At 43.3% G+C, this 27,098-nt stretch overlaps 2 protein-coding genes across 6 annotated transcripts; both read right to left on the minus strand.

Moving 5' to 3' along the window:
- Positions 1-365: 365 nt before the first annotated feature.
- Positions 366-8,456, minus strand: LOC113141462 (carbohydrate sulfotransferase 12-like). 4 transcript variants are annotated; one of them, XM_026325882.2, is made up of 5 exons: positions 8,385-8,456; positions 5,646-6,354; positions 4,562-4,714; positions 4,253-4,432; positions 366-3,519 (listed from the first exon to the last, which is right to left on the minus strand). In XM_026325882.2, exons 2-5 carry the CDS (start codon positions 6,009-6,011, stop codon positions 2,971-2,973), a joined length of 1,248 nt encoding a protein of 415 aa, XP_026181667.1. In that variant the 5' UTR covers positions 6,012-6,354; positions 8,385-8,456; the 3' UTR covers positions 366-2,970. The 4 variants fall into 4 exon arrangements, with proteins under 4 accessions (XP_026181667.1, XP_026181666.1, XP_026181669.1 ...); XM_026325881.2 differs by having other exon boundaries at positions 8,393-8,455; XM_026325884.2 differs by lacking the exon at positions 8,385-8,456 and adding an exon at positions 7,945-7,967.
- A 2,023-nt stretch (positions 8,457-10,479) lies between these two features.
- On the minus strand, positions 10,480-26,557 carry card11 (caspase recruitment domain family, member 11). Of its 2 annotated transcripts, none has more exons than XM_026324265.2 (25): positions 26,245-26,557; positions 21,217-21,425; positions 20,821-20,958; positions 20,323-20,499; positions 19,160-19,308; positions 18,894-19,073; positions 18,385-18,531; positions 17,749-17,874; positions 17,433-17,627; positions 17,193-17,348; positions 16,388-16,457; positions 16,091-16,290; positions 15,860-15,963; positions 15,727-15,767; positions 15,502-15,625; positions 15,196-15,397; positions 14,984-15,110; positions 14,670-14,913; positions 14,281-14,365; positions 13,691-13,786; positions 13,419-13,536; positions 12,587-12,769; positions 11,947-12,068; positions 11,512-11,627; positions 10,480-10,921 (listed from the first exon to the last, which is right to left on the minus strand). In XM_026324265.2, exons 2-25 carry the CDS (start codon positions 21,413-21,415, stop codon positions 10,717-10,719), a joined length of 3,504 nt encoding a protein of 1,167 aa, XP_026180050.1. In that variant the 5' UTR covers positions 21,416-21,425; positions 26,245-26,557; the 3' UTR covers positions 10,480-10,716. The 2 variants fall into 2 exon arrangements, with proteins under 2 accessions (XP_026180050.1, XP_026180049.1); XM_026324264.2 differs by having other exon boundaries at positions 15,860-15,966; positions 26,245-26,555.
- Between the last annotated feature and the right edge of the window lie 541 nt (positions 26,558-27,098).

Here is a 27,098-nt window from a genome sequence, read left to right on the forward strand (position 1 = left end):
ATGGCCCTGGTCTCTCTCCAAAGGTAGAGCTGTAGTTTAGCTTATAAAGCCTGCTGAAGTTGGAAACTGTATTTACTGCAGGGTAAAGAATCCCACGGGTGAGACGGTGAAAGGCGCCGTTATTAAAGCAAAAAACTTGACATTTTGAGAAATGTGCTTATATGCTCTCAGTATATTTCCCTCCCATCCCCTCCAGCCCCTCGATCAATAATTATTCTGCTTTATAAGTGTTGAGACAATCCCCTCTTGAATTGTTCTCTGGGGGACATCAGATAATATGCTAACATGGCAGGTCATTATAAGTCTTGTCCCAGTATTATCTAAAAATGATTTGTATGGTGCTATTATATCATATAATACAGAAGAACACTGAAGGACGTTTTTAATGTTGGTCTTGAGACATGATCGATTTCCACAGAGACTCATAAATCTTCCATCATGACCCACAACCTTTATTTCTCTTGGATGAAGAGCAGATGATGCGTATAGAAACATGATCCTCCTGCTAATCCAAACACTGTTACTGTGAGACTGACACGACTGGGTGTGTTTTGTTTCTTGTTGCTGTGACAATGGCTTACTGGACTTTTTTTTTTTTTTTTTTTTTTCTTACAGCTGCTGATGTGAAATAATTCCACCTGTTCAGGTGCTAACTATTAAAGAGTCAACATTAGATTAAAATGATACAATACAAAATGCTCCACACTCATAGAAATATAACCTAGAACCTAGAAAGCAAAAGGCAGAGAGACGACACACAGTCACTAGTGTGAACATCCCTGTGACTTGTAGAACAACGTGGTACAGAGCGTGTCCTTGACATCATGTACAGTACAAACAACACAGTAACGCTGTGTTTGAAATGATCCACTGGACACAAAGCACACCGAAAGAGTCATCACACAATAATTAATCATACAAATTCCCAGAAAAACAGCCGAGCCATTCTGCTGGAGGGCCCCGTTAGTTCCTTTGTCCCGAATGATAATCACACAAGATAAACAAGGCCCAGGATATCAAATATACCTTGTTGTGGCTTCGTACAGCTCTCTTTGTATTGTGTAAAAATTAAGTCCTCCTACAAAAATACTTTTTTGCTGTGTAAACTTTTGCAACCAAAGGCACTGTCTTCTCTTCCTGCTCTTCTCCTGTAAATCATCCAGCCTAACCCCAGACCTGAATCCTCTGGCTGTGAGCAAACCTGCACTCTGAAGCTCTGACATTAACCCTTTAAAGGACACCATCTCAGCAGTGGGACACTTTGGCCTCTGCAGCTCCACTTTCAGTTGTTTTTGTCTTACTGTCAGTCTGTACTGACAGTAAGACTCTTGGTTCTGATTCTTCTTCTAAACAAAGAAGAAAGTTTATTTTTAGTGTCAGTGGGAACAACTTCGACAGAGAATTTGTTCCGACTTGTGGCTCCAAAGTGTTTTCCAAACCTTAAGGCCTTATTTTCTATTTATTCGGCCAAAGAAACGACAGTCGAGGCAAAACCAAACTTGCATTTGTACCATGTTTGTGCCTCTGCAACCATAGTTCAGTCTCTTCACATTTTAACTTTCTGGTTGTAAAGACCAGGTTTGTGATTAGGATTAAAAATTGTTGACCTTATTTTTATTTTGGGGAGATTATTTTTGAGCTTTTGCACAAACACGAGTGGTGTCTGGTAAAGGGTTAATACCAACTACAGCCTCATCGTGCACTGACTTTACAGTTGTAGTTAATATGCTCAGTGCAGAGCTGTAGCCTTGTACATAGTCCGTACTACTCTTTGCTGGCTTCATGTAATGTGCTCAGTTCCTTGCTACAAAGCTCTGCACCCCCTGGAAGTGCTGCCTTTAAAAGGTAAAAAATGTTCATCCTGTTTCAGGGGGAACAACAGCACTGTTCAGTCTCCAGGGTAACCCAGTGTGGTTCTGCTTTAACATCTGCAGTTTGTGCATGGAAACACAAAGATGATCAATTGTGGATGATGACATGGTAACAACAAGCTATAAAAGAAATGGTTCCCTTTAGAAAGCCATCTGCTCTCCTGTACATTTACAGCTGAGATGAAATCAAAAGAATGTGCACACTCCAGTTTTACGCCTCAAAGACAAGCTGAGACCAATCCAGCTCTGCAGTCTGGTGCTCGCTGGATTGTGCTTCTACACAATGTGGCATTTATATCATGCTAATAAAGCAAGCTGCTAAAATACTGTCAGAAAAGATTCTGGTATAATTTAACAGACTTCACCATGCTGAAGGTCTGAAGACACAGTCGGGTTTGTTACTGAGGTGGAACAGTATACGTTACGTAACATGTCTTAGTCTGTGCATGAGGTATAAAAAGAATCTGTCAGCATGTATCTTCAACATACAAATCCCTTTCATGCTCAACATAAACGCTGCACCTCCACAATGCAAAATAAATTAGCTGCAAAACTAACACACCAGTGCAACTACATGTAATACTAACCTAGTTACACCATGTTTTAGCTTTGTGTCCACATCTGTGGTGACGACACACGCACACACGCGCACACACACACACACACACACACCGGGTTTCTGTGACATAACTTCAGAAAGATTTCTCTGCAACATCCTGCTACAAAAGCCTGTGTGATCTGTCACAGCAGAGCTTGGTGTGACATCAGAGGTTGGGAGTGCAAAATACTGAGCATGGAGCGATGAGTTGAGGAGTACACTGACTGTCCAACATCTTAAGGACAGCTGCTGTTTGCACAATATTACATATTCCTGGTGACAGGACGGAGAAAGACAGTAATGGGTAATGGTTGATACCTGGCTTCACCTCATTAGTGTGCTTCCTTGGATGAGTGAGTGTCCTCAATAATGTGCACATTCAGTGACTTTAAATGTCTGCAAAGCCCAGATCAAAGGAAGGTGTCACTGCCGTTGGGGCTGCAGTATCATTTCATTATGTAAAAAACAGTCTTAGTGTGGCTGGGTTTGTAAAAACATGAGTCACTCATTGAGGAGCGAGTCTGGTCGGTCGTAGCCAAAGAGCCTGAAGTCAGGTTCATACAGCTTGTAGAGTTCTCTCCGCGCCTCCACAGGTACTGTGCTGAACCAGTCGGCCTCCCAGCTGCTGGCTGTCAGGTTCCTGTGAGAGCTGGGGAACTCCACCACATTGTCCACCCGCAGCTGCCGCAGTAGGTGCTCAGCGTCCTCCTCTGCCGTCTCCAGGTGGCCCACAAAGTCATACTGAATCTGGCATGGATGGCAAAGCCGGTACACCTGCCGCCAGTGCTCATTAAAGGGCATCTCCTTCTCCGTCTGAGGGTCCAGGAGGTACTGGATGAAGTGAGAGAAGGAGGGATGGATGCCCACCGTGAACGCTTCGTCCACAGAGGCAGGAGGGGTCGGCTGGTTGCCATAGCGACGCAGCATGACCTGTGCGAAGCGCCGATAGAAGTCCTCGTTGCGCAGTTCAAATTTATTCCGGTAGGCGGAGATGAGACGCACAAAGGGGTCCCGCACGAAAAGAAACTTGGTGTACTTCTTCAGCTTCACCTTCGAAAATGAACACACATTTAATGGGCAGTTAATTGGTGAAGGCAACTGAAAACAAGAAGCAACTAATAAGAAGCGACAACGACAACAATTCACTGTGTGGAGAATTTGTTCCCTTTTGATTTTGTGGCTAGAGCTGCACAGGGCCACAGCTGGAAACAGCTGGGGGTCACCTGTTGTAGTGACCTCTGCATCACACACCCTGAGAGTTTTGTGGTGGAGAAAACAGTCTGGAGCCATTCCACAAAAAAAAAAAAAATTAGAGTGACATCCCTGTGTGGAAGGAGCAGAATCGCCCAGCGTGAAATAGCATTAGCAGATAATATGAGATTGGTATCATGATATAAACACTGGCAGAGGTAGGTTTAACCCCAAACGCAGCCGTTGCAATTACACACAGAGATGCTTTTGGTTAGATGAAAATGTCTGCATCAGTAAAATCATCGTGAGGTGCGATGCAGTGACGCAGCTCTAAAAAGGGTTATGATAATTTAGCTTTTACTGTGGAACCAAGAACGCGTCACGCTAAGACGGAATGAGAGGAGCACCTGCCAGTCACACCGAACTAAATGATTTAGCAGCTGTCACAGTTCTGTTCACATTAATTCGCCAAAATAACAAACACGCCTCACCATGCAGCGTCAATGAACATTCACCAAATAAGCAGAGCATTTAATATATAGTGGTATCATTTAATATTATGGGCTCAGTAAAGCACAGTGCTCTGACAGACCTTCATGAGGTGCCTTGCAAACTTCCCGTAGCGCTTCCAGAACTTGTTGAAGGTAAAGTGCATGCTGCTGTTATGGACCAGGTCTGTGGGGATGGCCAGGGGGTCTCGCTGTGGAACCCCATCATGCAGCAGGCTTTCACTGAGGACTATCATGATCCGCTTCCAGTTACTGCAGGCCACCTGAGGGGCAGGAGGCAGGTATACCATTAAATCTACAGCTATTACAGTAAAACAACAGAGAACAAACAACAGAACAGACTGTGGGTTTATCGTATGGCTCCGCCTCTTATTTAAAGGTGCTGGCGTTACCTTAGGAACGTAGCAGTAGATGATACCGTGCCTGTCGTCCACAATGAGATGATCCAGCTCCTTGTTGGGAATGTCATCAAACGTGCGGTTTTTGCCAGGAAACACCACGCTGTCATTAGCACACACTTCCTGAAGCAGCCGTCGCCGCTGCTCCTGAATAATCCATTTGGTAAAACACAGAATTATTTCTACTATTATAGGTTTAATTAAGCTCTTTTTCTTATAACACCAAACAGGATAAGAATTTAAATGCTCAGCAATTCAAAAATCCTTAAACACATATGAACAGGCACTAGTTGCTGAATTCCAGCGTCAAATTATTTCAAGTTAATTTTTGATTTTGACTGCCCTGTTCACCCACACAGGTGTTTCCACTTATTCAACGGATGAGTCCTCAGGATGCAGCTGGAGTTACTGAGGCCACACTTCAGGAACCAAAGATAACTAGAGGACGACAACTCCTTCACCAAAAGGTGCAACAAAACTAACAGGAGGTGAGTCAAACACAGTCTCAGGAAAAAGGCAAATTAGATAAAGAATTAAAAACACCTTGTTTGTGTGTGTGTGTGGGATCTTTAAAGAACAAATGTAATTTTAGTCTGTATTTTATTTTAGAAAAGCACCTGTACCATTGACTGTGTGAAGCATTTCATATTACTGATCCTCTCAAAGTACAACTTCAAATTATTTGTACTGTTACTAAGCTGTAGGTGTCATATCAGCACTAGTCCAGAAAAACAGAGAGAAAGAAGAAATGTCTCTGTATTAGATAATATATGGTCGGATTTAGGTCGAGTAGTTTAGTTTGCAGTTATTTTAAGGTTTTCTACCATCAGTACAGGCTCCTTTAATTAGTGGTTGTGCAGCACAAATCTGGCTGTTTTGACAGGCCCTTCCCACCACAGGTGGAACTGATGACATTAAAAATGCTCTCTGTGCAGTTGTCTGCTGCCATGACAAGAATAGTTTTACTAATTACACCTGTGCTTTCCCTGCTGAGCATGTCAAACTGCTTATGTGTTCAATATAATCCAGCCCCAAACATTCACTCCCACTGCTGCTGACAGTAACTTCAGATACGAACCTGTCTCTCACGGAGCTCGGCTGCCACTGGAGTCAGGTGAATCTTCCACTCCCGCCGTGGTATATACCTCTCCTCTGCTTTCTCCGATTGGTTGCTTGTGTCAGCAGGGGCGGGGTCTGTGGGCTCACCAGTTCCTGGCTCTAAGAACTGGTTAACGAAGGCGTCGATGTCAGACAGGAAGGACGGGGTCCGGGAGGTTTGGGGCCTCTGCTGGGGAGGGGGATGTGGGATTTTTGGGCCGGGGGAGACGGGGGTGTGCAAGTACAGATGAGAGGCTCCGACATCATCCCAGTAGATGATGATCAGGAGGATCATGAAGGCCGAACCCAGGACGACAAAAATGCGAAACATTCTGGACGTTCCCATAGTGACTGTCACTTTTGCTACAGGATCACCATAGCAACAGACCTATGACTTTATAGGGCGTCTCCACAGCATCGCCATGGCAGCAGATTGAAATAAGTTACCTGGGGCTTTTAATGTGATTGCCAGGGCAACAGATTGGAGTTACAGGGTTCCTGCTACAGGGTCACCATGGCAACAGAGTCAAGGTCCAGGAGCTCTCTGTCACCATGGCGATAGATAAACGGCAGCTATAGCAGAGTGTGTGGTCGGCTCGGGCTTATCATGATGCTGGTTCACTGCAGGAGTGTGCTGCACAGGAGGGTGACTGGCCATCCATGGATTAACTTTCACCTCTGGTCCGTGCCTGCAGAGACAACACAGAGAGGATGAAAAACCTCCAGCCTTTAGAGATAACAACCGCTGAAATCAAACGTTATTACATCAAAACGCTGGATTACTGGATCGTTTGTTAATGCATTGGAAAGAGAAAAACAAAGGCTCACAAAAGCAGAGAAGGAGCGTCAAGAACAATGACAATGTGAAACCAGGTTAAATGTAAAATATAATAATAGACCAACATATTTAGATGCTCAGACGTGTGTTGCTGAATACTTTGTGTTTTTTAAATCCCATTTACATATCCTATCACACTTAGTAACGCACATTGATTTAGGGGAGAAAAAAAAAAAAAAATCACGATCCTCTGTTACTAAAAAAAGCTTGAAACTAGAGCAATCTGAGCGACTGACAGTTTAGTGCGTTTGGTTTTTGACAAGGCATGCACTGAATTTCTTTGTCACCTCTTGGAGTTGACCTAACTCCCATTCCCAGCAGTCAAATCACAAGTGGTTGTCAGATATTTGCACACCAGGAGGAGACTCTGCACGTCGTGAAGTAACACAAGTATCCTGCTGCACCCAGACTGCATACAGTGTGTGCAAAACACACTGAAGCTCACTGTTCTCATGCAAGGCACAAACCAGCAGCAGAAAGACAAAAACCCAGTGTGTGCTTCACCTGGGGCTTATCTCAATCACAGTTCATGTTTGTTAATTATACTTTATCCCCTTATCTCTTCTCTTCCTTGTTCAGTTTGAAAGTCGCAGGGCGTCGCTTTTCTGTTCTGCAGATTTCTAAATCTGGAGCTCTGGTGCAATAGTCCTCATATTATTTCCTCTTTCCTGAAGCTAAGAGGAGCCCATTGACATGGAAAATCATCTTTCCTCTCTCCAGAGGCTGCACACGTCTTCCTCTCTGCACACCAACCAATTAACTGTCGTCACCATATCAGACATAACGGGGTCTGAAAATACCGAGAAAGCCCGTCAGTGGTGGAATATAACAAAGTACTTTCACTCTGTTACTCTAATTCGGCACAATTGTGACATACTTTTTACTTCACAGCTAAAATTATATTGAATGTTTTTATGTGTAATGTTTAATTAGAGCTGCACATAATTATTTTTAGGTTTTTCCATTTCATACTTCCCATACTGCACTGCACTAATTCCTACAAAGTACAAAATACAGTTTAGTCCCAGCATACCCAGCAGTATGGAAAGTACTTCAAATTAGAAGTATATAAAGTAGTTAACATCAGCTCCACCATTAAAGTGATCAACACAATAATCATCAATAATTAGAATCCAATAATATCAGATCCATTCATGTGAAATGGGCCATTCTGCACAATGAGTACTTTTACTTTGGATACTTCAAGTACATTTGGATGATGATACTTCGGGACTTTCACTAAACTTTTACTTGTAACGAAGTATTTTTCACTGTGGTATTTCTACTTTTGCTTGAGTGTAGAATCTGCTGTATTCTGAGTATTATATCAATAACTTGGGAATAAAACAACCCTTTAAATTCCTTAGTTCTCTGTGCAGACTCGGGTATTTCTGCACATACTGTCACAGTACATGTACTGTCAGTGCTCAGTTGCACCTACATGTGTGTGGTTGTCGAAGCAGCTGTGTGAACAGCAGATAAATCTGAAGCGCAGCCTGCGGGGATGAACCGCACCGTCCTGTCCGCAGCAGCCGGCGGCGGATGCCAGCCCGGACACAATGCAGCCTTTGACGGGAGAGCAGCGCCGCGGGGTCGGCTCGGGCTGTTCCTCGCAGCGGGGAGCCCTCGGCATGTGCTCGGCTCATCAAAAGCGCCGAGCTGTTAATTCCGCGGAGAAAATGACGAGGAGCGAACGAAAACAACGCGCTTCCTGTGGCTTTTACCAGCGCACGGCGCGTCCGGTGGCACCTGGATGCCAAAGTGGAGCAGAGTGTTGGAGCAAAGGTGCACGCAAAGCTGTTTCCCCCACCGAGAGCTGAAATGTTACGCAGCCTTCAGGATTTAGTGACAATAATAAGAAAGAGAAGAAGAAAACAGCACCTTCTCACCTCTTTGGTGCCCGCCAGCTCCCAGCGCCGCGTCAGCTGAGCCTACGAGGCGAGCTCCGCTTTTATTGGAGAAGCAGCGAGAAGACGCAAAGCACCGCGAGACTTTGGAGCAGCGTCTTCTGCAGAGTGAGCTCAGGAGGGGAAATGTACTTTTCTGGGTCAGCTCCAGTAACATGTCAGTGCTGTGGGATGATTTATGTCGACAGGCTCCGCGACCCACAGGAGCAGCGTGCTCAAAATAACCAGCTGTACCTGCGCGCGCGCACACACACACACACACACACACACACACACATCGACACTCCCGAAGCACAAAACAACAACGAGGGAGCAAAGTGTCAGTGGCTGCGTCTGTTCTTCTGCCTCCGACTGATGCGGTTAAATCCTATTTGTGGATCACCATCATCACCATCATCATCATCATCATCACCATCACCATCATCATCATCCTAATCCTCAACATCATCTTTATCATCTCCTCTTCCACCTCCTCCTTCTCTTCATCATAACCATCATCATCTTCATCATCATCGTCAAGATAATCATCCTCATCCTAATCCTCATCATCGTCTTCATCACCATCATCATAACCATCACCATCCTCATCCTCATCATCATCGTCAACATCATCTTTATCATCTCCTCTTCCACCTCCTCCTTCTCTTCATCATAACCATCATCATCATCATCGTCAAGATAATCATCCTCATCCTAATCCTCATCATCGTCTTCATCATCATCACCATCACCATCATCATAACCATCACCATCCTCATCATCATCGTCAACATCATCTTTATCATCTCCTCTTCCACCTCCTCCTTCTCTTCATCATAACCATCCTCATCATTATCCTAACCCTCATCATCTTCATCATCATCATCAAGATAATCATCCTAATCCTCATCATCGTCTTCATCATCATCACCATCCTCATCGTCAACATCATCTCCTCTTCCACCTCCTCCTCTTCATCATCATCATCATCCTCATCCTCATCAGCCTAATCCTCATTATCAGCATAATCCTCCTCCTCCTCTTCATCATCATACTCATCCTCATCTGATTTCAGTCAGCTTCACCTAACCCCCCCCCCCCCCCCCCCCCCCCCCCCAGCTCTGTGCTCTGATGCTAAATATAACTGTGCACCTCAGGCAGTCTTTGATCACACAGACACAATGAGGATAAAATATTACACAAAAATCCCAAGAGAAGCAAAACAAATCCCCCCAAACTGCCATATCCTGTGTAGAATGAAATAAAAGTTAATTGTATTTAGAATTTGTGTATATTTTTTATTGCTTTTCATAATGTTTGTAACTTGACAGTGTAAAAACAGTAAATATTAGCTTTTTTTTTGCCCCCATGGATTAAACCTGCATTGGCACTGACTAGAGTGAGGCTGACACTGTTTATGGTTTCACATATTTGCCAGATATTAGTATTTGTTTGGCTGCTCCATATTGGTGTGTGCTTGTCTCTTCTCCCAGATGAGGAGATTATCTTCAACCCTTATGAAAGAGGTTTCTGTAAATCCCCTTCTGGCCTGACCAGTTTTGCCAAACTGAACCTTCTGGTGTCCACTGAAAAAAGGTCAAAACGCTGCTTTAAAAGCTGTAACAATCAGCAAAGTGACTACAATATAGATTAATTGTATGTTTCAGATTCATAATTAATTTATTGACAAAAATGAAACTGAATTCTTCTTCCACTGCTGATAAAGTTCAGATAAAGATAATCTAATATTTATATTATATTAAATAACAGAAACTCCAGCCTCATTTACACTTACTCTGATCCTGTTACTCATGATTTTAAATATTCTGCTTCATATCCCTCATGTGTTTTATTATCTTTGCTTCTTTTTTTTTTTGTACCTCCTGCAGGTATAACACATTTCCCATAAAACAAATAAAAGACTGGTACTGTATGTTGTGATTTGCCTGTGCTGACCTGTGGCCAACACTAGAGGTCAGCAGAGTCCAGGTGACGTGGGATAATAGTGAAAGTGAAGGTGGAGTTCACAGATGTGCTCTGAAAACAGCTTCCCTTTAACTTTTAGGTAAAAAAAAAAAAAAAACTTCTTTTATGTTTTATTGTGTTTATTTATAGAAAGAGAAGACACACATTTACAAAATATATAAAACATTTATTTTAAGCCTAAACAAGTGTCTGGATGTTTATCAAGTCTGAGCATAAATATATGCATAACAGCAGGATGTACAAGTATATTGTTGTGAGTTTTATGGCGCTCAGGTACACAGGTTTATTGTGATGTACGGACTGGTGTGTGTGTCTCTGTGTGTGTGTGTGTGTGTCTGTGTCTACAGGAGGTCCTGCTCCACCCACACAATTTTCTTCTGCTCCTCCAGTATTCGGTCTTTGATGACCCGGATGAGGTCATCCGTCCCTGCCCAGGTCTCGGGCTCCAGGGTCGCATAAAGGCAGGGAATGCCCTCCAGCTCTTTCTCCTTCGCCCGGCACGACCTCACAAACTCCTCCTCCGACTCCACGCGCTGAAGCAGCTTCCTGTGTGGACAGGAAACAGGAAGGAAGCAGCGTCGTGGCGGTGAGTGTGGTAATATTTGGAACCCAGTATCTCTGATGAGATCCTGCCGACAATCTGCAACAGCGGTCTGTGTGCTTTGTTGTAATTCTGAGAAAGGTCACACTGGCACAGATGGGTTGTCTATTTCAAGGTACAATTCACCAGAAAATACGTCACACATCTGGATTTTCTGACACTCACTAACACCAGTGGCCAATCAGACGGAAGAACAGAGTCTGATCCAGCTAGAGAACGTGTATCTTGACTGAGGTGCCCAGTTCTGTTTGCTGTCTACTGGAAAAATCTTTTGTTCTGCTTCACTTAGTGTTAGTGTGTCCACACCCTTTAAATGGGGGCTGCTGAACTTTATCCTTCCTTAAAATTCAATGTAAACGCTCTCAAATGCTCAGTGGGTTTGTCCTTTGGTTAACTCAGTCTCATCTCCTGCTTGGAGTCAAAATCTCACAAAAGGATTGACGTATATTTGAGTCTGGAAAAAGAAGTGTGGTTTGCAGCTGTGGGTAAGAGCTGCTGCGCACACACGTGACAGGGGCAGGTTTGTTGGGCTTACCGTAACTTCTTGACATTTTTCTCACAGATCTTGACGTAGATGATGATCGGGTAGATTTCTCTCCGGAGAAGGTCTTTGACGCAGCTGAGCTCAGCCTCCAGCAGGCAGTGTTTTCCCTGGTTACAGGTGGAAAAATGAGTTTTACAGACTGAAATATAAATCTGTGCTGTGCACTGCCGACATGTGCTTTCATGACTGGTACACAGCACTTCAAGTCATAAAACACATCTTCTTTTAAAGGTGCGTTTCTTTAAAACCACACAGTGACACAGTTCACATACAGAAGCATCGGGATTAAAGAGTATTTTGTTTGTAGTTTCCAGTTTTTGTGTATCTGCAGGCACCAGCTGCTCCGATGTGACCGGGGCATCTAATTGTGAAGGACATTTTCAAAGAAAGCGACAAATAAGCACATCTTCTTTATTGACAGCCTACCTTGGCAGCGACAGCCTCGATGTTTTCTCGGGTGATGCATTCAAACGTGGCGTGTTTCTCTTTGTAGTGAATAAAAGGCTCCACATTCTGTTTTAGATGAAACTCCTCTTTGGTCAGGGTGTCTGCACAGCAGAGGCATTAGAAAGGACGAGCTGCGTCAGATCTGATCATAGCAGACATTTTCAAGTGTAGAAGGCACACTTAATGATTTTAGCACATAAGGAAGTGAAACCTTTTCACCCTACTGAATCCTACTGCCAGATGTTCGAGCCTGTCTGACCCGCCTGTCCGGGTGCATTTAGTTCATCAGCGTCAATTCTCTATGGGCTTCGTAACTTTTTCACATCACTAAATGCTGATTTTAAACTCTTCAGCATCATCATCATCCAATTATCAGCCAGACCATCTCCCATTCTGCCCACATGGTCTCTCTGGTTACACTCCTTAACATCTACACTGCACTGCAGTATAATACTTGACCTAAATCCAGCAGCAACAGCAGCTCTCTCTGCCTCTCAGTGAAACTACCTGTCTTTTCAGCCTTTGATCCAAACTGGGGAAATGCCAAAGAGGTGGAAACTACCTGTGAAGACATGAAGATGTTTTGCAGCCAGGCTGTTTGTTCCCATCGTAAACTGACCTGGTTTGCAGATGTTGAACTCCATAGCTCCCCCCATGTTAAGTATTTTCTGGATAATGGTCTTGGCTAAAGAAGTGGGAGTGAATAGCACCGGTCTTCTTCTCTGAGTCCTCTGGGGTGTGACAGGACTGTAGGGAATCAGGTTCAAACCCCTGCTCAGCTCACTGTCTGGGTCAGCAGCATCTGTTTACGGCCAGGGTAGCACAGAAACAGGTTCACAGAGAGGAAGACCAGATAGTTTGAAAGTCTGCAGGCTGGGTTAGAAACCAGATAGTCCATGTGACCCTCAATAGGTTTTTCAGCTGCAGGTAATCTAACTTTTTTTTTTATCTGCAAACTCCACATATTAATATATATGGATAGAAAACAGGCTCTTTGTTCAAGAACCACCTAGAGTTTCATAAAACTGTAGTTTTCATATAATTAAATGTCTGTGCCTGTCACTTTTCCTTTTCCTCAAAAGTTCAATCACAGTTTAAAAAGTTCAGCTCATTCATGAATCTCCTCAGATTTTTAGATCAGTATATAAATAAATATATTTACTGATATGTCAAGATAGATTTTTGTTGTTGTTTTGCTCTGATCAAAAATCCTGCTTGTATTTGTATCATTCAGCTCCTGGTTCATGCACTTTCAACTTGGAAAGTTTATTCTCTTCTTTTTCTCTCATTAATTTGCTGGCCACTGTTTCATTCGTGTGTCTGAACTCGAACTTACATTTTGCCCTCAAAAATTCCCCAGTGGAACAAAAACACAGCGTCCACGCTGTGAACCGAAGAGGCAAAAATGAACCAGTGATGATGCTAAACAATAGTGATTACTTTGCACTCACCCTCTGGTCTCAGCATCTCGAAGCCTTGTCTGGGTAGTGTTGTGTTGCCCGAGTTGATGATCCTCACACGTTCATTGCTGTTCATTCGCTTGTACTTGATATCCACCCTGCTGACAAACTGCAGATCCAAACAGACACAGAGAAGGACCACATGACTGGAGGCATCTTAGATAATGCCACACGTTCATTTTAGCTTCAGAATAAGATAAGACGAGACAAACTAGAACCAGAATAAAATAGAAACAGATGCGTTTTTGTTTGCACATTGTTACCTGTAGTATCTGAGTGAGGAAGATGCTGGCTCTGGACAGTCGTGGGCTGGATTTTGGATCAGGAAGAAGGCTGGCTTCTTCTGGCTGTAAACTAATCTGCACACACGCACACACACACACACACAGAGCTTATAATTCAAACACTCAGACAAGCAGTCACAGACACACTAATGCTCTGAGCGTAATGTAGAACCTATGAAGTAATGAAAGTGATAAGGATCTGAATATAAATCTAATTGCTGAGAAATTAGACATGCAAATTAGACATGCAACAAACAGGCTGAAGCTAAGTCTGCATGAGAAAAACACAGTTCTCACAGATTTTTGAGGAAGTTATTTTCAGCGGGGACCAGCACCACCAAAATAAAAGGCGGATCTGGTCCAGCAATGCACTGCATCAGCCAATCACATACGTGAAGCCGCGCACACATCATGTTTCTTCACCAAGAAAATATCATGAGCAAAGATAAACCAGTGTTTTAGTGTGTGTGTTAAACACATAAAACCCGTCTTCCCAGATATAACGTTTCAGTGTGTGTCCCTTTATCTCGGCTGGATGAAACCAGAAAATAGTCCAGGATGCTTCATACCCTGCTGTTGCGGTGGATTTCATTTTCTTCTTTCCCTCCTCGACACAATAATTTCTGAATCTTTACCAGGAGCAGCTGCTGGGCCCTGAAACACATTTACAAACAGTAACAATTACAATTGCTTCCTGAGCTTCTTGTTGTTTATGGGCTCGGCTGTGAAGGTGTGCAAAGATCTGAGTGTGTGTGTGTGTGTGTGTTGCTGGATGTTTCTGCCGTGAGATCAGCGAAACATCGTGAAAGCAGATGCAGACCTCTTAAACTTGTAAACTTTGCATGGTCGCTCAGCTGTTACAGACTTTTGCATCATGGATCCTGGATTACTAGAGCAGAACATGCACCCACCACTCAGTTACTTCCAATCTTTCGCTTTTAAAAGAACTGCTCTGTACCGTGAATTGCTGGGTATGGTGCCGCGGTCCATCAGGTCGGAGCTGGTGTAGGGGTCGACACGGGAGCACAGCCACTCACAGCGGCCCTGGTACCTGGTGTCTAGGATGTGCACCACCTCGTCACAGCGCACGCTCAGTGAGCAGCTGTCTGACTGGCCGGAGATGTTGAGGTTGACCCGTATGTAGAAGGAGTCACCAGAAGCCAGTGTGCCATCTGCCAGGTCCCTCTGCAGACGGCGGTAAGCTGGAAAACACACACATTTGAGTTGACTTTATATGTAATACACAAAGTGTCCAGTGGAAACAACACTTACCGTCATAGTTAGCTCGGTAGTGCAACCTGACTGGTCCCGAGCAGTGCTGCAGGGTCCAGTGAGCTTCTTCCTGGGTGCTGGTGTCCAATGAAACGCTTTGGCTCTCCCCACGTATGCAACCCTCAAGCTGGACAGCCAAGCGCAGCACAAGACAGGTGAGTGAAGCATTTATTTATGATTTATCTCAAATAAACCTCCAGTGAACTACGTACCAGCAGGAGGTGGTGGCCCTCTCGTAGACCTGCCTTCTCAGCGGCAGACCCCGAGTGGACGGACGAGACGAAGATCCCGCTGTCGTTGCCGCCGACCAGCGCGATGTCCTTCAGCAGGTTGTCTCCAGGCAACAACAGCTCCTGCACAGGCTTCAGAGACGAGCTGATCCTGGAGAATGATGACAGAGACGGACGAAACGGCCTGCGTACAGACATGCGTCACAGTGTGTCAGTGGCCTGTGAACTGTATTGGTGACCATGCTTCACTTGCAGTGGCTCTTGTGCATGTGAGTGTCTGCGCTGTACCTTTCCAAAGAGAGTTTCCTAAAGATATTATTGACCTGCTCCAGGTCGTAAGTGTCCATCCCTTCTGACTGATGGGAGGAGGAAGATGAGTGGACCGAGGGAGGACCACGCTGCACTTCGTCCTCTAAGGAAAGAGCAGACAGAAAGAAATAATAAGGAAATGGAAGCTTTCACACAGAAAACACGATTGGTGCAATTTTGGGCAATGTGTGAAAGTATAATTACCAAACTCCATTTCCATGTTGTTACTGTCAAAGTCCGAGAGGCTAAAAATGACCAAACATCGGACAGTTTGATAAAATGGATGGATGATAAAAACTGAGTGAGTGATTCTTGACATGGACATCACTTCTCATACCTGCGGGGGTAGAAGTCGTGTTCCTTCTCCCTCTCTCTGCGGTACAGCGACGCTTTCTCTGGCGGCTCAGGAAGTGTGGACAGGATGCTGTCGTTACGGAATCGCTGCTGAGAGATTTTAGAAGACGTTAATGAGGGTTAATCATTTCTACCAAACACAAAACAGGAGCCACCCAATAATAAACACACATCGTTTTTCTGCACTAAAAGAAAAAAATAAACTGGAGCTCACTATATTTGGCCTGTTGTTCTGCTCCACTGGTGTGAAAGGGAGCGGTGAGGCAGACGGGCAGGAGGAGGAGAGCGCGGGAGCTGAGGGCGGCGTATACGTCGGGGACATCTGGAAGCTTGGGGAGGGCGGGAGCGAGTTGCTGTTGACTTGAGACTTTGGCATTTGAATATCCAGAAAATCTCTTCTGTTGACTGACAGAGCTGAGAGTTGGGAACAGAAGTGAAGGATCATCCAGAGTGAAAACAAAAAAACTGCCTAAATAAGTTTGGGACTAAATGAGCTGACGAGTGTGTTTACCTGCAGGCTGAGAGGCCTCTGAGCTGACTGGAAGGTTTTTGTACACACATACTGGAGACTTAACTCTGTTCTAAAGCACACAAATAAAAATAAACACTGAAGTGAGAACATATTGCATTGATAAGCCTCACTCCTTCTGATTAGGATGTTAAAAGTAGTTACAGGAACTTTTCTTTCCTTCACAGCTTAATTTTCTTCTCCATTTCAACCACTTCCCTCTTCTTTCATACATATTTACATTTGAATTACTACATATTGGTCTGCAGTTCATTTCACTTGTTACAGCTTCTTCTACATAGTTTGTTGTCATTTCTGCAGCTGAAACATTTCATCACTCATCCAAGTAGCTTCTACTATTAGAAGTCCATTTGTCATCACTCAACTTCTCGATAATTTCACCTGCAGGACTGAGAATCTTCACAGACGATTCAACTCAACTAAAAAACTCATATTATATATATTCAGACTGACTCCACTGACACTGCTGCTGCTGCTGCTGCTGCTGAGCCTGTTCTGCTAAATTTGATGCCAGAATGTCAGTTTTAGCTATTTTCTAGCTTTGAGCCGACTGGGCCACATTCAGTCATGTCCTCATAAAGGCTGCATTTTAATCACACATACAGCCTGATCCCAGTACTCAGGCCGTTAGTGTGGAAAGGGTTATATTTGAAAATTAGACCTGATGTTGGATACATCACTGAGTAAAACCCAAGGATCTTTAGCACATTTTCTTTTATAGCAGTTTGATAAATACCAGCCCAATAGCCATAATGTGTGGTGAGTGAGTCAGTAGTGAGTGGCTGACCCCTGCTTTAAGGTTCAGTCTGCGTTTGAATGGAGGGTCCTCAGGTACGTTCTTCTCCTCTGGAGACTCATCGCTAGACCATTCTGATTGGCCTTGAATGGGCTTAAACTCCTCCCCTTGAGAGATGATAGTCGGAGGCACGTCCCTCGGCAGACTCTGTAAGAACAGACAGAAAAAATAGATTTTATGCAAACATCAGTAACTTTATGTAAAAGCAGCATCAGCGCTGCTGTTTCTCACCTGGTCGTTAACATTGTCCTTAGACATGCGTCTCAGACGAGACTCCAGGGTGACCAGCTTGGCATCTTTGCGTACGATCTCAATGTGGAGTTCGTCGTTCCTCTCCTCCAGCTCTCTGATCTGCTTACGATATTTGTCTTTGTCAATCAGACTCTGGGAGAACTGGTGCTGGGCCTCGTCTCTGGCTCGAAACGCCTGTCACAGTGAGGGAAATACAGCAAAGGAACATACTCACATAGTCACAAACACAGGCAGAAATGTTTGGAGTGTAAACATCCGTGTGTGTGTGTGTGTGTGTGTATGTGTGTGTGTTCACCTGGTCCCGCTCCTTCTCCACCTCCTCCAGCTGTATGATGATGGTGTCCATGCGGTTGTGATACATCTCACAGTCCTTCTGCAGCGTAGAGCACTTCAGCTCCAGGTCCTCCTTCTCCTCCAGGTACTACACACATGCACAGATGAGTTATTTATGGTTTATGGCAGATACAGGAAACCAAGAGGGAGAGAAGGAAGACCAGGTTACACAGACTGAGAGGTCTGAAGTGGTGGTTTCTGTGCAGGGTGTGTTTCACACATGGGAATCTGGCTCTCTGGTCACAGGTTTGTGTTTCTAGGGTGTTTGTTTCCACCCCAGACTCTACTTGACACTTTGCACTGGTGCACACACTCACACATTTGAACGCACACACACACACACACACAGTCACTAGCCCTCTAACTTCCACGTCTGCTGTCTGTCTGTGTATACTTCTATCTTTGTGAAGACCCTTTTCAGCAAAATTCTATTGGAGTGGGGACATTTTGGCTTCCACACTTTTTCAGACTCCTGTTTGAGGGTTAACACGTTTGGTTAAAGGGTTAAGGCTAGAGTGAGTTTTAGCTGAGGGTAAGGGTCTAAGGAATGAATGCATTATGTCAATGAGTAAACTTGCAAAGAGTGTGTGTGTGTCACCTTATCTCTTAGTTCCTCTGCCTGTCGAACTTCTTCATGCAAGTTGTAGAGGCGGTTGACCAGATCCTGTCTGTCTTCTAGTGCTTCCTGTCTGTCGTGCTCCAGAATGTCAAGGATGGCCTTGTCGGACTCGGGTAAGGGGCCGGGCTGGGTAAAAACAAACATTATGGGGTATGAACTGAATGATTTGTTCCGAACAGCCAAAGGGCAGCAACAAGAATGAGCAGAGCCTCCAGAAGGAGTTAGCTTTTTATTTAAAGCTGTGATATTAGAGACAGAGGATGATCAAACTCCAGCACTTCTTCCCTCTTTAACCTCTTTCAGTTCTATGTTTATGACCCACAACTTTACTCTTTTGGTTGTCACCAATCTCATGAGCTTCTGCGACTGCGACATAGTACTTTAATACTACTACTTTAATACTACTTTAATACATGTGCACAAAACGTGGACAGCGAGGATGGCCTCATGTCTGAAGATGCTTCATGTGTGTCTGCGGGAGGCCGTACCTGTATGATGGACTGTAGCTCCTGTAACTTGATCTTGAGCATCTCATTCTCTCTCTCCAGCTCGAAGATCTGCTCTTTCTTTGGCCGGTTCTCGATGTCGTTCTTCAGCTTCAGACTCTGCCTCCTCTCCATCTTACACTCCTCCTCCGCCTTGTTCAGCCTGTGCTTCAGCTGATCGATCTATACACACAGATATGATGATCATAAAGATGTAGACACTCCCTGATTGGTGCCGAGTCCAGTGACATCCGTGTGTCCGTTAGCACCTCTAGCTGCAGGTCTCGGCTCCTCATCACTGCCATGTTCTTCTCCTCGCTCAGCGTGGCGTACCTCATGGCCAGTTTGTAGTTTTCATCCTTCACTCTCAGCAGCTCATCACTGTAGGTGTTTCTCTCTTCTCTCAACTTATTGTATCCTGCAGAACCAACCACAGTCATTTCAGACATATGCTTCAACACCTACTAGATTATATGCAGTCATTGCAATCACTGCAAAGTGTTTAAAATATAAAGCTGACTTTCTGTACTAATAATACTCTGCAGCATAGAAAAAGTGGGTTGTAAGCATTTATTTTGTTTCCTTGTTCTGTGTTTTCTGTTCCTGTTTAGGACACACCAGACAATAAATACCCCCAGTCAGCTAAAAATACAGCTGATAATGGAGTCTAAATTAGTTCACATTTTCACAGTTCAAGCTCCATTTTAGATCAACTGTAAAAAAAACAAAACAAGTATTGTTACAGCATAGTCTACATATTCCTCACAGCCACTACTGAACTTCTAAACTGATCCAACCCACTTTCTCTGTCTGATTAATCCACAGCACATAATCACTAAAAAACAAACAAAAAAAAAAATCCACCTGCATGTTTGAACTAACGACACCTTCAGATAAGCTTATTTGTTCAATGTCCTAATATTTCAAGCAGCTGCACAGCAGATGATATTTATGGCTTCCTGCTACATGTAACAAGAAAAGGCTAAATTACCATTTCATTTTAAAGAAAGGATTTAAACCAGGTCATAACATAATATAGAGAATTTCAGGAGGAACAAACCAGGGTGTTTCCAGCACAGTTGCCATGTCAGCTTCAGTCTGATTAATGGATTTTTATTTTTAGCATTTGATTAAACATGAAAGTGCATGTTGTAGAAGATACACATGGACATGACAACACACACCACAGTGTCCCAGTTTCATCAATAGGCTTTGATTGGCAACTTAGCCTTAAGAAAGTCAGCTGTGGTGCACCAGCAGCACAAACCAGACAGATGTGGTGGGGTAGCAGTTTCACTGTGTGGTGGTAAACTTGTTCTCGTGACAGCAATCAATCTGGCATTATTGTTTGTTGTATGTTAATTATTTTCACATGGACAGAATTAAGTGGAGATGGATGGGGTCTTGCATCTGTACAGTAATAACACGTTACTCTGTTGGAAGGCCTGCAGCTCCTGGTTGGCCAGTCGTAGCTTCTTCTGCTCGTCCTCCAGGGTGCAGTTCTTCCTGCTGAGCTCGACGTGCTGCAGGGTCTTCACTTTGGACTGCTGCTGCAGCTTCATCACTTCATTCATCAGGAACTGGGTGAGACCCTCGTGGCCCTCCTCCACTGCAGAGCGCCAGAAAACACAACAATATTGCACTGCAAACTGATTTGGAGAGTAATATACTGTGTATAATGTGTACCAGGATAAGGATCAGCTAGACTGATTTGGATAAATCTCTGAACCAGCTGATCTGATATGACTGTTTCTAGCCACAAAACCTGCCATATAAACATCAATTACTGTGAAAGTCTTTATTTTTCATCTAGTTTCAATAGTTAGTCTCATCAACAGGCCAGTAAAGTATCCACAGAGACCCTACAGTGATCAGATCCTTTGTTTGAAAAGCATCAAGCTCAGTGTCCATGCATGAGTGTGTCTCTCACCGACGATGGTGGAGAAGCGTCGTGTGGGATCCTTCCCCGTGACCAGCTTGTACTGGTCAGGGTAGTAAAACTCCAGACTCTCCAGAAACGCCACGTACCCTCGCTCTCCTTTAGTGTGGAGGATGTCAAGTAGACGACCTGACGGGGGGATTCGTTCACACACCTCACATTCAGTTCACAAAACACAGCAGGGCCTACTTCTTGTGAATTAGCTAGATATTATTTCACTGCACACAATATCAGTAAAGAGGAACAAAGTGGTTCTATGACCCACTGCAAATTAGTTTGTGTATTAATAGAGAACAAAGTCATTCATTGGTGTAGAGGCCAGGATGAATGAGCTATCGCATGAATGAAACAGCAAAGAAACGAGACTCCACACATGCTTCTACATACTTGTGCGGTTTGTTTTGGAGACCAGCAGCATGGAGTTGAGAATCTCATCTTCATCCTGTTCGTCCAGGACTTTGCACTGGCGGAGGTAGGGAGTGAGCTTGGCCGGGGAAATGATGCGGCACAGTTCGTAGCGTTTGCACTCCACATTCTCCCACAGCGCCTCCACGTTATTAGACAGCCCGCAGGTCCCGTTTTCCATCTCTTACACCCTGAAACGTAGTCAGAGCAGCAGGGGTTACTGACAGACGAGCATTATGACGTACCTGTGGGAGTGCAAAGAAAGCAGGAAGAAAGATGTGAAAACCTGTGCAGGGGGTTATGCTGCATGTCGACGTCCACGTGTTGCAGGAATGAACCTCACTGCCTCGAAGAGCAAAGGATAAATAATATGATCATCTCTATAGCAACATGGTCTGAATTAACACACGCAGTCACTCTACATTTACACCTCAGTGCCATGATCATTTCTACATATCTGCACATGTAACGAGGCAGACCCAGAGGGAGTTTTTGCTCATTTGGGTCCCACACATTCTCCACTTCGTCTGTTTCCCTTAAACACATACTCTCAAACCAACTGACGTCTTTCCATTTGCCTTTCCTGTTGTTTTTTTTACTTTTCCTGAGACTATTTCACCTCTTTATCTTTCTCTTACTCCCACTTGATTTCCTGTCTCCACACACATACGCACACAAAGATTATAAAGTTATATAAAGCATGAACATACCATAAACCCCACACACACACTGTCCATGCGTCTTTGGTATTTGCATGCTGTCTGACCAGGTGTATTGGTATAATCCTGCTTTGTGACTTTCTGGCAACAGTTAGGCAAATCAAGGCAAATCTGAAGCCGTTGCTTTTCTAAACACACACAATCACACGCACACACTTCTGTGTGCAACTGTCATCTGGAACCTGCATGTAAAAAATGTGAGTTTGTTTTTAATGCGTAAACATATATTGTTTAAGCTGAAGGCAAAGGAGCACAGCAGCTGTTGTTTTACTGATTTTCACTAGTCCCACGAGTCAGTGAATCAGTGAACTCAGCTCCTTTTTGTTTGATATTACTTTACTGATCCTCGCAGCCTCGTACGCTGAAAAATCAATCATAAGGTCGTTTCCGAAGGCAGACACAGATATCACACCCTCTCGACACAAGAAGCTATTATTTGTATCTGCAGTGTGTATACACTGCCACAGTCACAGCAGAAGCTGAAACCACAGGCACTCAGACCAACACATACTCATGCACTCATGCAGCAGAACACACTGCGTGCAGACGCACACACACACACGCACACGCACATATATCACACGCACAGACCCCTTCACTAACCACATACATGTTTCCTCTTCTCTCTTCTCTTATTTTATAGTTCATTACCGAGAAAGTTCATCCTTGCTTCCTCCTTTTCAAACCAGATGTGAGTAGTAGCTCTCTTCCTCTGTTCTCTTTTAGTTTTTTTTTTTGTTTATAGTTTTGTGGTCAGAGGATTGGTTGTCTTTTTTAGAGTCGTGTATGTGTCTGCATGTCCTCAACCTAAACCCCACTTTTTTCTTTTTTTTTTTCAATATCTGCAGGAGCAGTCACACAAACAAAACTACACACTGTCTTGCAGGACTCTGATGAACTCAGCAGTTGTGTCTATTTATTCCTCACATGCTGCTGAGAACTTAAACTGTTTACCTCATCACTTCTCTCCCCTTGTGCTCTTCATTCATATGACCCAGCTACTCCCCGATGACCCTCGTACTTGCAGTGTAATATCACACTTCAAATATTAAATGCTCAGGAGTGAAATTGTTGTCAACCACCATTTTGTCAACATACAGTATAGAGTGCAGCGTCACACAACAGCTGAACACTTAATAGTTTTTATATCCAAGTCACAATCTGAGTAAGTGCCAGAGCTGCAATTTCATTTATATACCTTTTAATATACATTCATATTAATGACAAATGTCTTACTCCCCTGTAACTAAACGCTAATTTCCAGAAACTCATGTGGACAAGTCAGGACTCTATTTAAATATTACCAAGTAATGTCAGGTATATTTTTAATTTCTTATCTATCTTGTATCTTTGCTACTTTTGGCTCTCTGCTGTGCACTTTGCTGTTGCAACAATGCAAGTTCCTTTTGTGGGACAAATAGAGGTTTTCTTATCTTATCTTACTAATGTAATATATTCAAAATGCTGAAGTTTGTAGATGTTCTATCAAAGTGCTATCAAACTATGAACAGAAGAATATAAAACTTCATCAGTAACAAACAGCATGATTTTATCTGCTTGTTGTTTTAGATTAAATGAAGTGTATGATGATGTTTGGTACAAACGTATCTTGTTTAAGTTGATTTACAGGAAATAAGCATGATTTAAATATCAGCCACGTTACTGGTCAGAAAAGACACAATTAGATATTTTCCCTTAATCGTTCGACCATTTTTCACATGGATGAGCACAACTTACAGTTTGACTGAACTTAGAGCGGATGGATTGTGTGTGTGAAAATGCATCATTGCTACCAAAGTTTCTGAATGTAAAATGGAAGCCGTGTTTGCAAACACCAAACACTGCATTTTAACATAAATGCACATTATGAGACATTTGATTTGCTTTAATCATTTCTAATAAATATGAACGTCTGCAGAGTGCCGAGCAAGTGGAACTTATGTTATGGAGATTTTATGTTTTCTAGTCTTTCTACATCTATAAAACAGGAGGAAATATGTGGAAATAAGCTGATGAGCCCCAGGAAAGGTTCCAATCAGACCTGTGCCTGTGAACGTTTCATGTTTGAGGCCCAGTGACGGCTGAGATTAACCCTTTGAAGCCAAGAAGAAGCAAAATGATTGAAAAATACTCCCACTGTGAGTGTTTTTGCATCTCTAGCTCTGCAGAGAAATAAGATGTGTGTAAATCCATGTCCCTTTACTTTACAACTCTACAACACAAAAGCCTTTATTCAAGATGGTAAGAACATATAAAAGTGAGAAACATGTACTTCCTAATGTTTCCACCATCTAACACTTTTATTTACTTGTTAAGACCCAAAATATTTTACAGGACTCCTAACAGATGACGCATCACATGCCAGGCACTACAACAATAAATAAACAGCCATGTGCTATGACGCCATGTTACATAACATCAGTAGTTAATCACTGAAATTAGTGGTCATGTTCATCTACAGTGGAAGATCTTCATTAACTGGAAACACGTAAATTCACTTTATTCAGAAAGTGCTTCCCTCTCATACATTACAGTTATGATTTAATTCATTTTCACTCCTTTTTATCTGGTTTAGCTGCTTCATTTATTCTGCTGCTAAAAAGTCCACTAATCTGTTGTTGTTTCCGTGTTTTGAGGCAATAACAGATGATTAATGGAAATAGTAAGTAGATTTAAAGGTTTGCTGTTTTCTGGTAATAGTAAATTATGGATGATGCATGGTTTAGTGGAAAACTGGTGTTCACTGATTTTCCCTTATGTTGCTACAACAAACCAAACCATCTCTGACTTTATTTATATCATGATCACTGTGAATTTAACACTAAAAGTACAAATAACCTGCTCAGTTTATTTGTAAGTCAATCCCAATCTTTTTACATCTGAAACCCAACAAATCCCTATTTACTGTTAGACAAATACCAGCTTCTTCCTGGTTTTCACTGAAAACGCCAAAATAAGCACAGACTCACCGCTGTGACCCAGATTAAGTTTAGTCTCAGTCAACCACAGCTATACTCCACAAACACAAACTGAGAATCTGTGTCACTGTCCATCACAGTGGAAATCTAATCTACCTGTAGCTCAGTGCCACTCACCCATAGACTGGAAGTGAGTCAGTTACTGCACCAGATTCACTGCAGCACATTTTTCCAGCGAATAATTTATTGTGCTGCACGTGGTCGGAGATAATTACCTCTAAAAACATGTTTTACTTAAAATTCAGTCAATTCATACACGGTCCACATGTTTAATGTCTCAGGCTGTTGGTTGTCTAACTTGTCTTCCAGCCTGTTAGTATTCTGGACTGGGATTGGCTGGCAGGCTGCCTGACGGGCAGATATGATTGGTTCAGGTGTACAAATCTTTATAAAGGGTCCATTGTCCAGCAGAAAAGCTGAATTTGATATCAGGGCTCTGTCAGTGATAGAGAGAAGGGACAGATCCTGCTCTTCTACCAGATGACATTTGCTGTTTGGACAATTTGCATAATTTTTAGATGCTGTTCTGTTCCAGTTGTGCCATTGCTCTCTGAGAGAAACAGAGATGTGTCTTCTAATGGAGCGTTTTAATAATATAACGTTTGGGAACAATGTGGCAACAGGACTATGCAAGTTTGTTTCTCATTCATAATTATAAGAAAGATGAGAGCTTCCTGTTTCTTCAAAGAAAATCATATCACAACTGTTTTTGTAGAGCACTGGCATTTAAACATCACTGAAATGTCTCAGTTTGTCTCTGCATCTCCTGAATCTCTGCTCACTGGGTCTCATTGTCTCCTGCACCTGCTCCTGGAATCCCAAACATTTTGCTAATGTGATGATGATGAGAGACGATCTTGATATTGTGTTACCAAAACTCATAACTTTTCTTCATGTACACGCCAAGAGGATGTCAGGAAACGCAAATACAGGCATCTACAAACCGCAGCATCTGCTGATTGAAATAACCTACAAACATACAAACAGCTTTTCTCACGCGTTCTTATAGGGCAGTGGGCATCCTGGTGATATGAGCGGCCTGTGGGGCCAAACGTGCAGGCGTCAAAGCTCCTCTGAGACCGACTTTGTATCTGGATGTGTTTTAATCTTGCCTGCAGATGACAGAGCACGACAGGCTGTCACCGCACGGCTGATGTGAGGTGCAATAGTCTGTGTGACTTCTCGTCTTTTCCATTCACACTGGCGCACGTTTACAAGCATGTTCGGCACTTTCCCCTGCATGAGTCCTCGTTTGTCAGCGGATCAACACTTTCTACCTAAGGGTGGAATCTGTCTTGAATATTTTCGCTTACCTGAAGTAGTTCGAGGTGTCTTGGTCTGGACTTGATATCCTCTTTGTTTTGGTCGTTTTCTTGTTGCGATTAATCACAAAACAGGTTGTTTCCCCAAAGATCCCAGCGGCTCAGGTTGTCTCCATTTATCCAAAAGCAGAAGTTTTAAAGAAGCTGGAGAGCGCATGGGAGCTGTGGCCCCAACTCCCAGTCTGAGATAAAGACACAGAGAGAGAGAGAGAGCGAGAGAGAGAAAGCGGAGGCGGGCGGTGTGAGCGCAGATGGAAATAACAAGTTCGCTGCAGAGGTGAAGAAGAGCGCTGTGTCTGTGTATACACGACCAAAGGTGATCACAATAGTGTTTTAGAGGCTCAACGCATGTTTATAGGTCAGTAGGACGTGCCAGTCATCCGTCTAACTTTCTTTTCTTTTGTTGCCTGTTGTAAATTAGTTTTTGCTCCTTTGGCTACAAAACTCCAACATGCAAATCTTTTTTTTTTTTTTTTTTTTTTTTGGAACATGGACGCACTAAAGTGAAACTGCTCTTCATCTGTTCTTTATAGACTTATATAGATAAAACATAAAATCTTCTAATTAGGTTTTTAATTGACTGCTGCATTAAAAGGCCTGCTGCTGTAACATTCATCCCTCCCTTATTTATTCCATCTTTAAAAAGAAATAATACGGGTTGTCTTCTCATGACAGTGCTGTTTTGTAGTTTTGCATTTTGCAGCTGAAAGTGTTAAAGTATAAAGGTTTGACATTGTCTGAACGGAAGGTGTAGAGTTTGGGGTTTGTTTTTGTTTATCTTTTTCTGTGTCTGTGTGTCAGTGAAGCAAAAATAGCTATTCAAAATAAAAAAACACAGATTACAT

The sequence above is a fragment of the Mastacembelus armatus genome, chromosome 8, assembly GCF_900324485.2.
Source record: "Mastacembelus armatus chromosome 8, fMasArm1.2, whole genome shotgun sequence".
Lineage (NCBI taxonomy): Eukaryota > Metazoa > Chordata > Actinopteri > Synbranchiformes > Mastacembelidae > Mastacembelus > Mastacembelus armatus.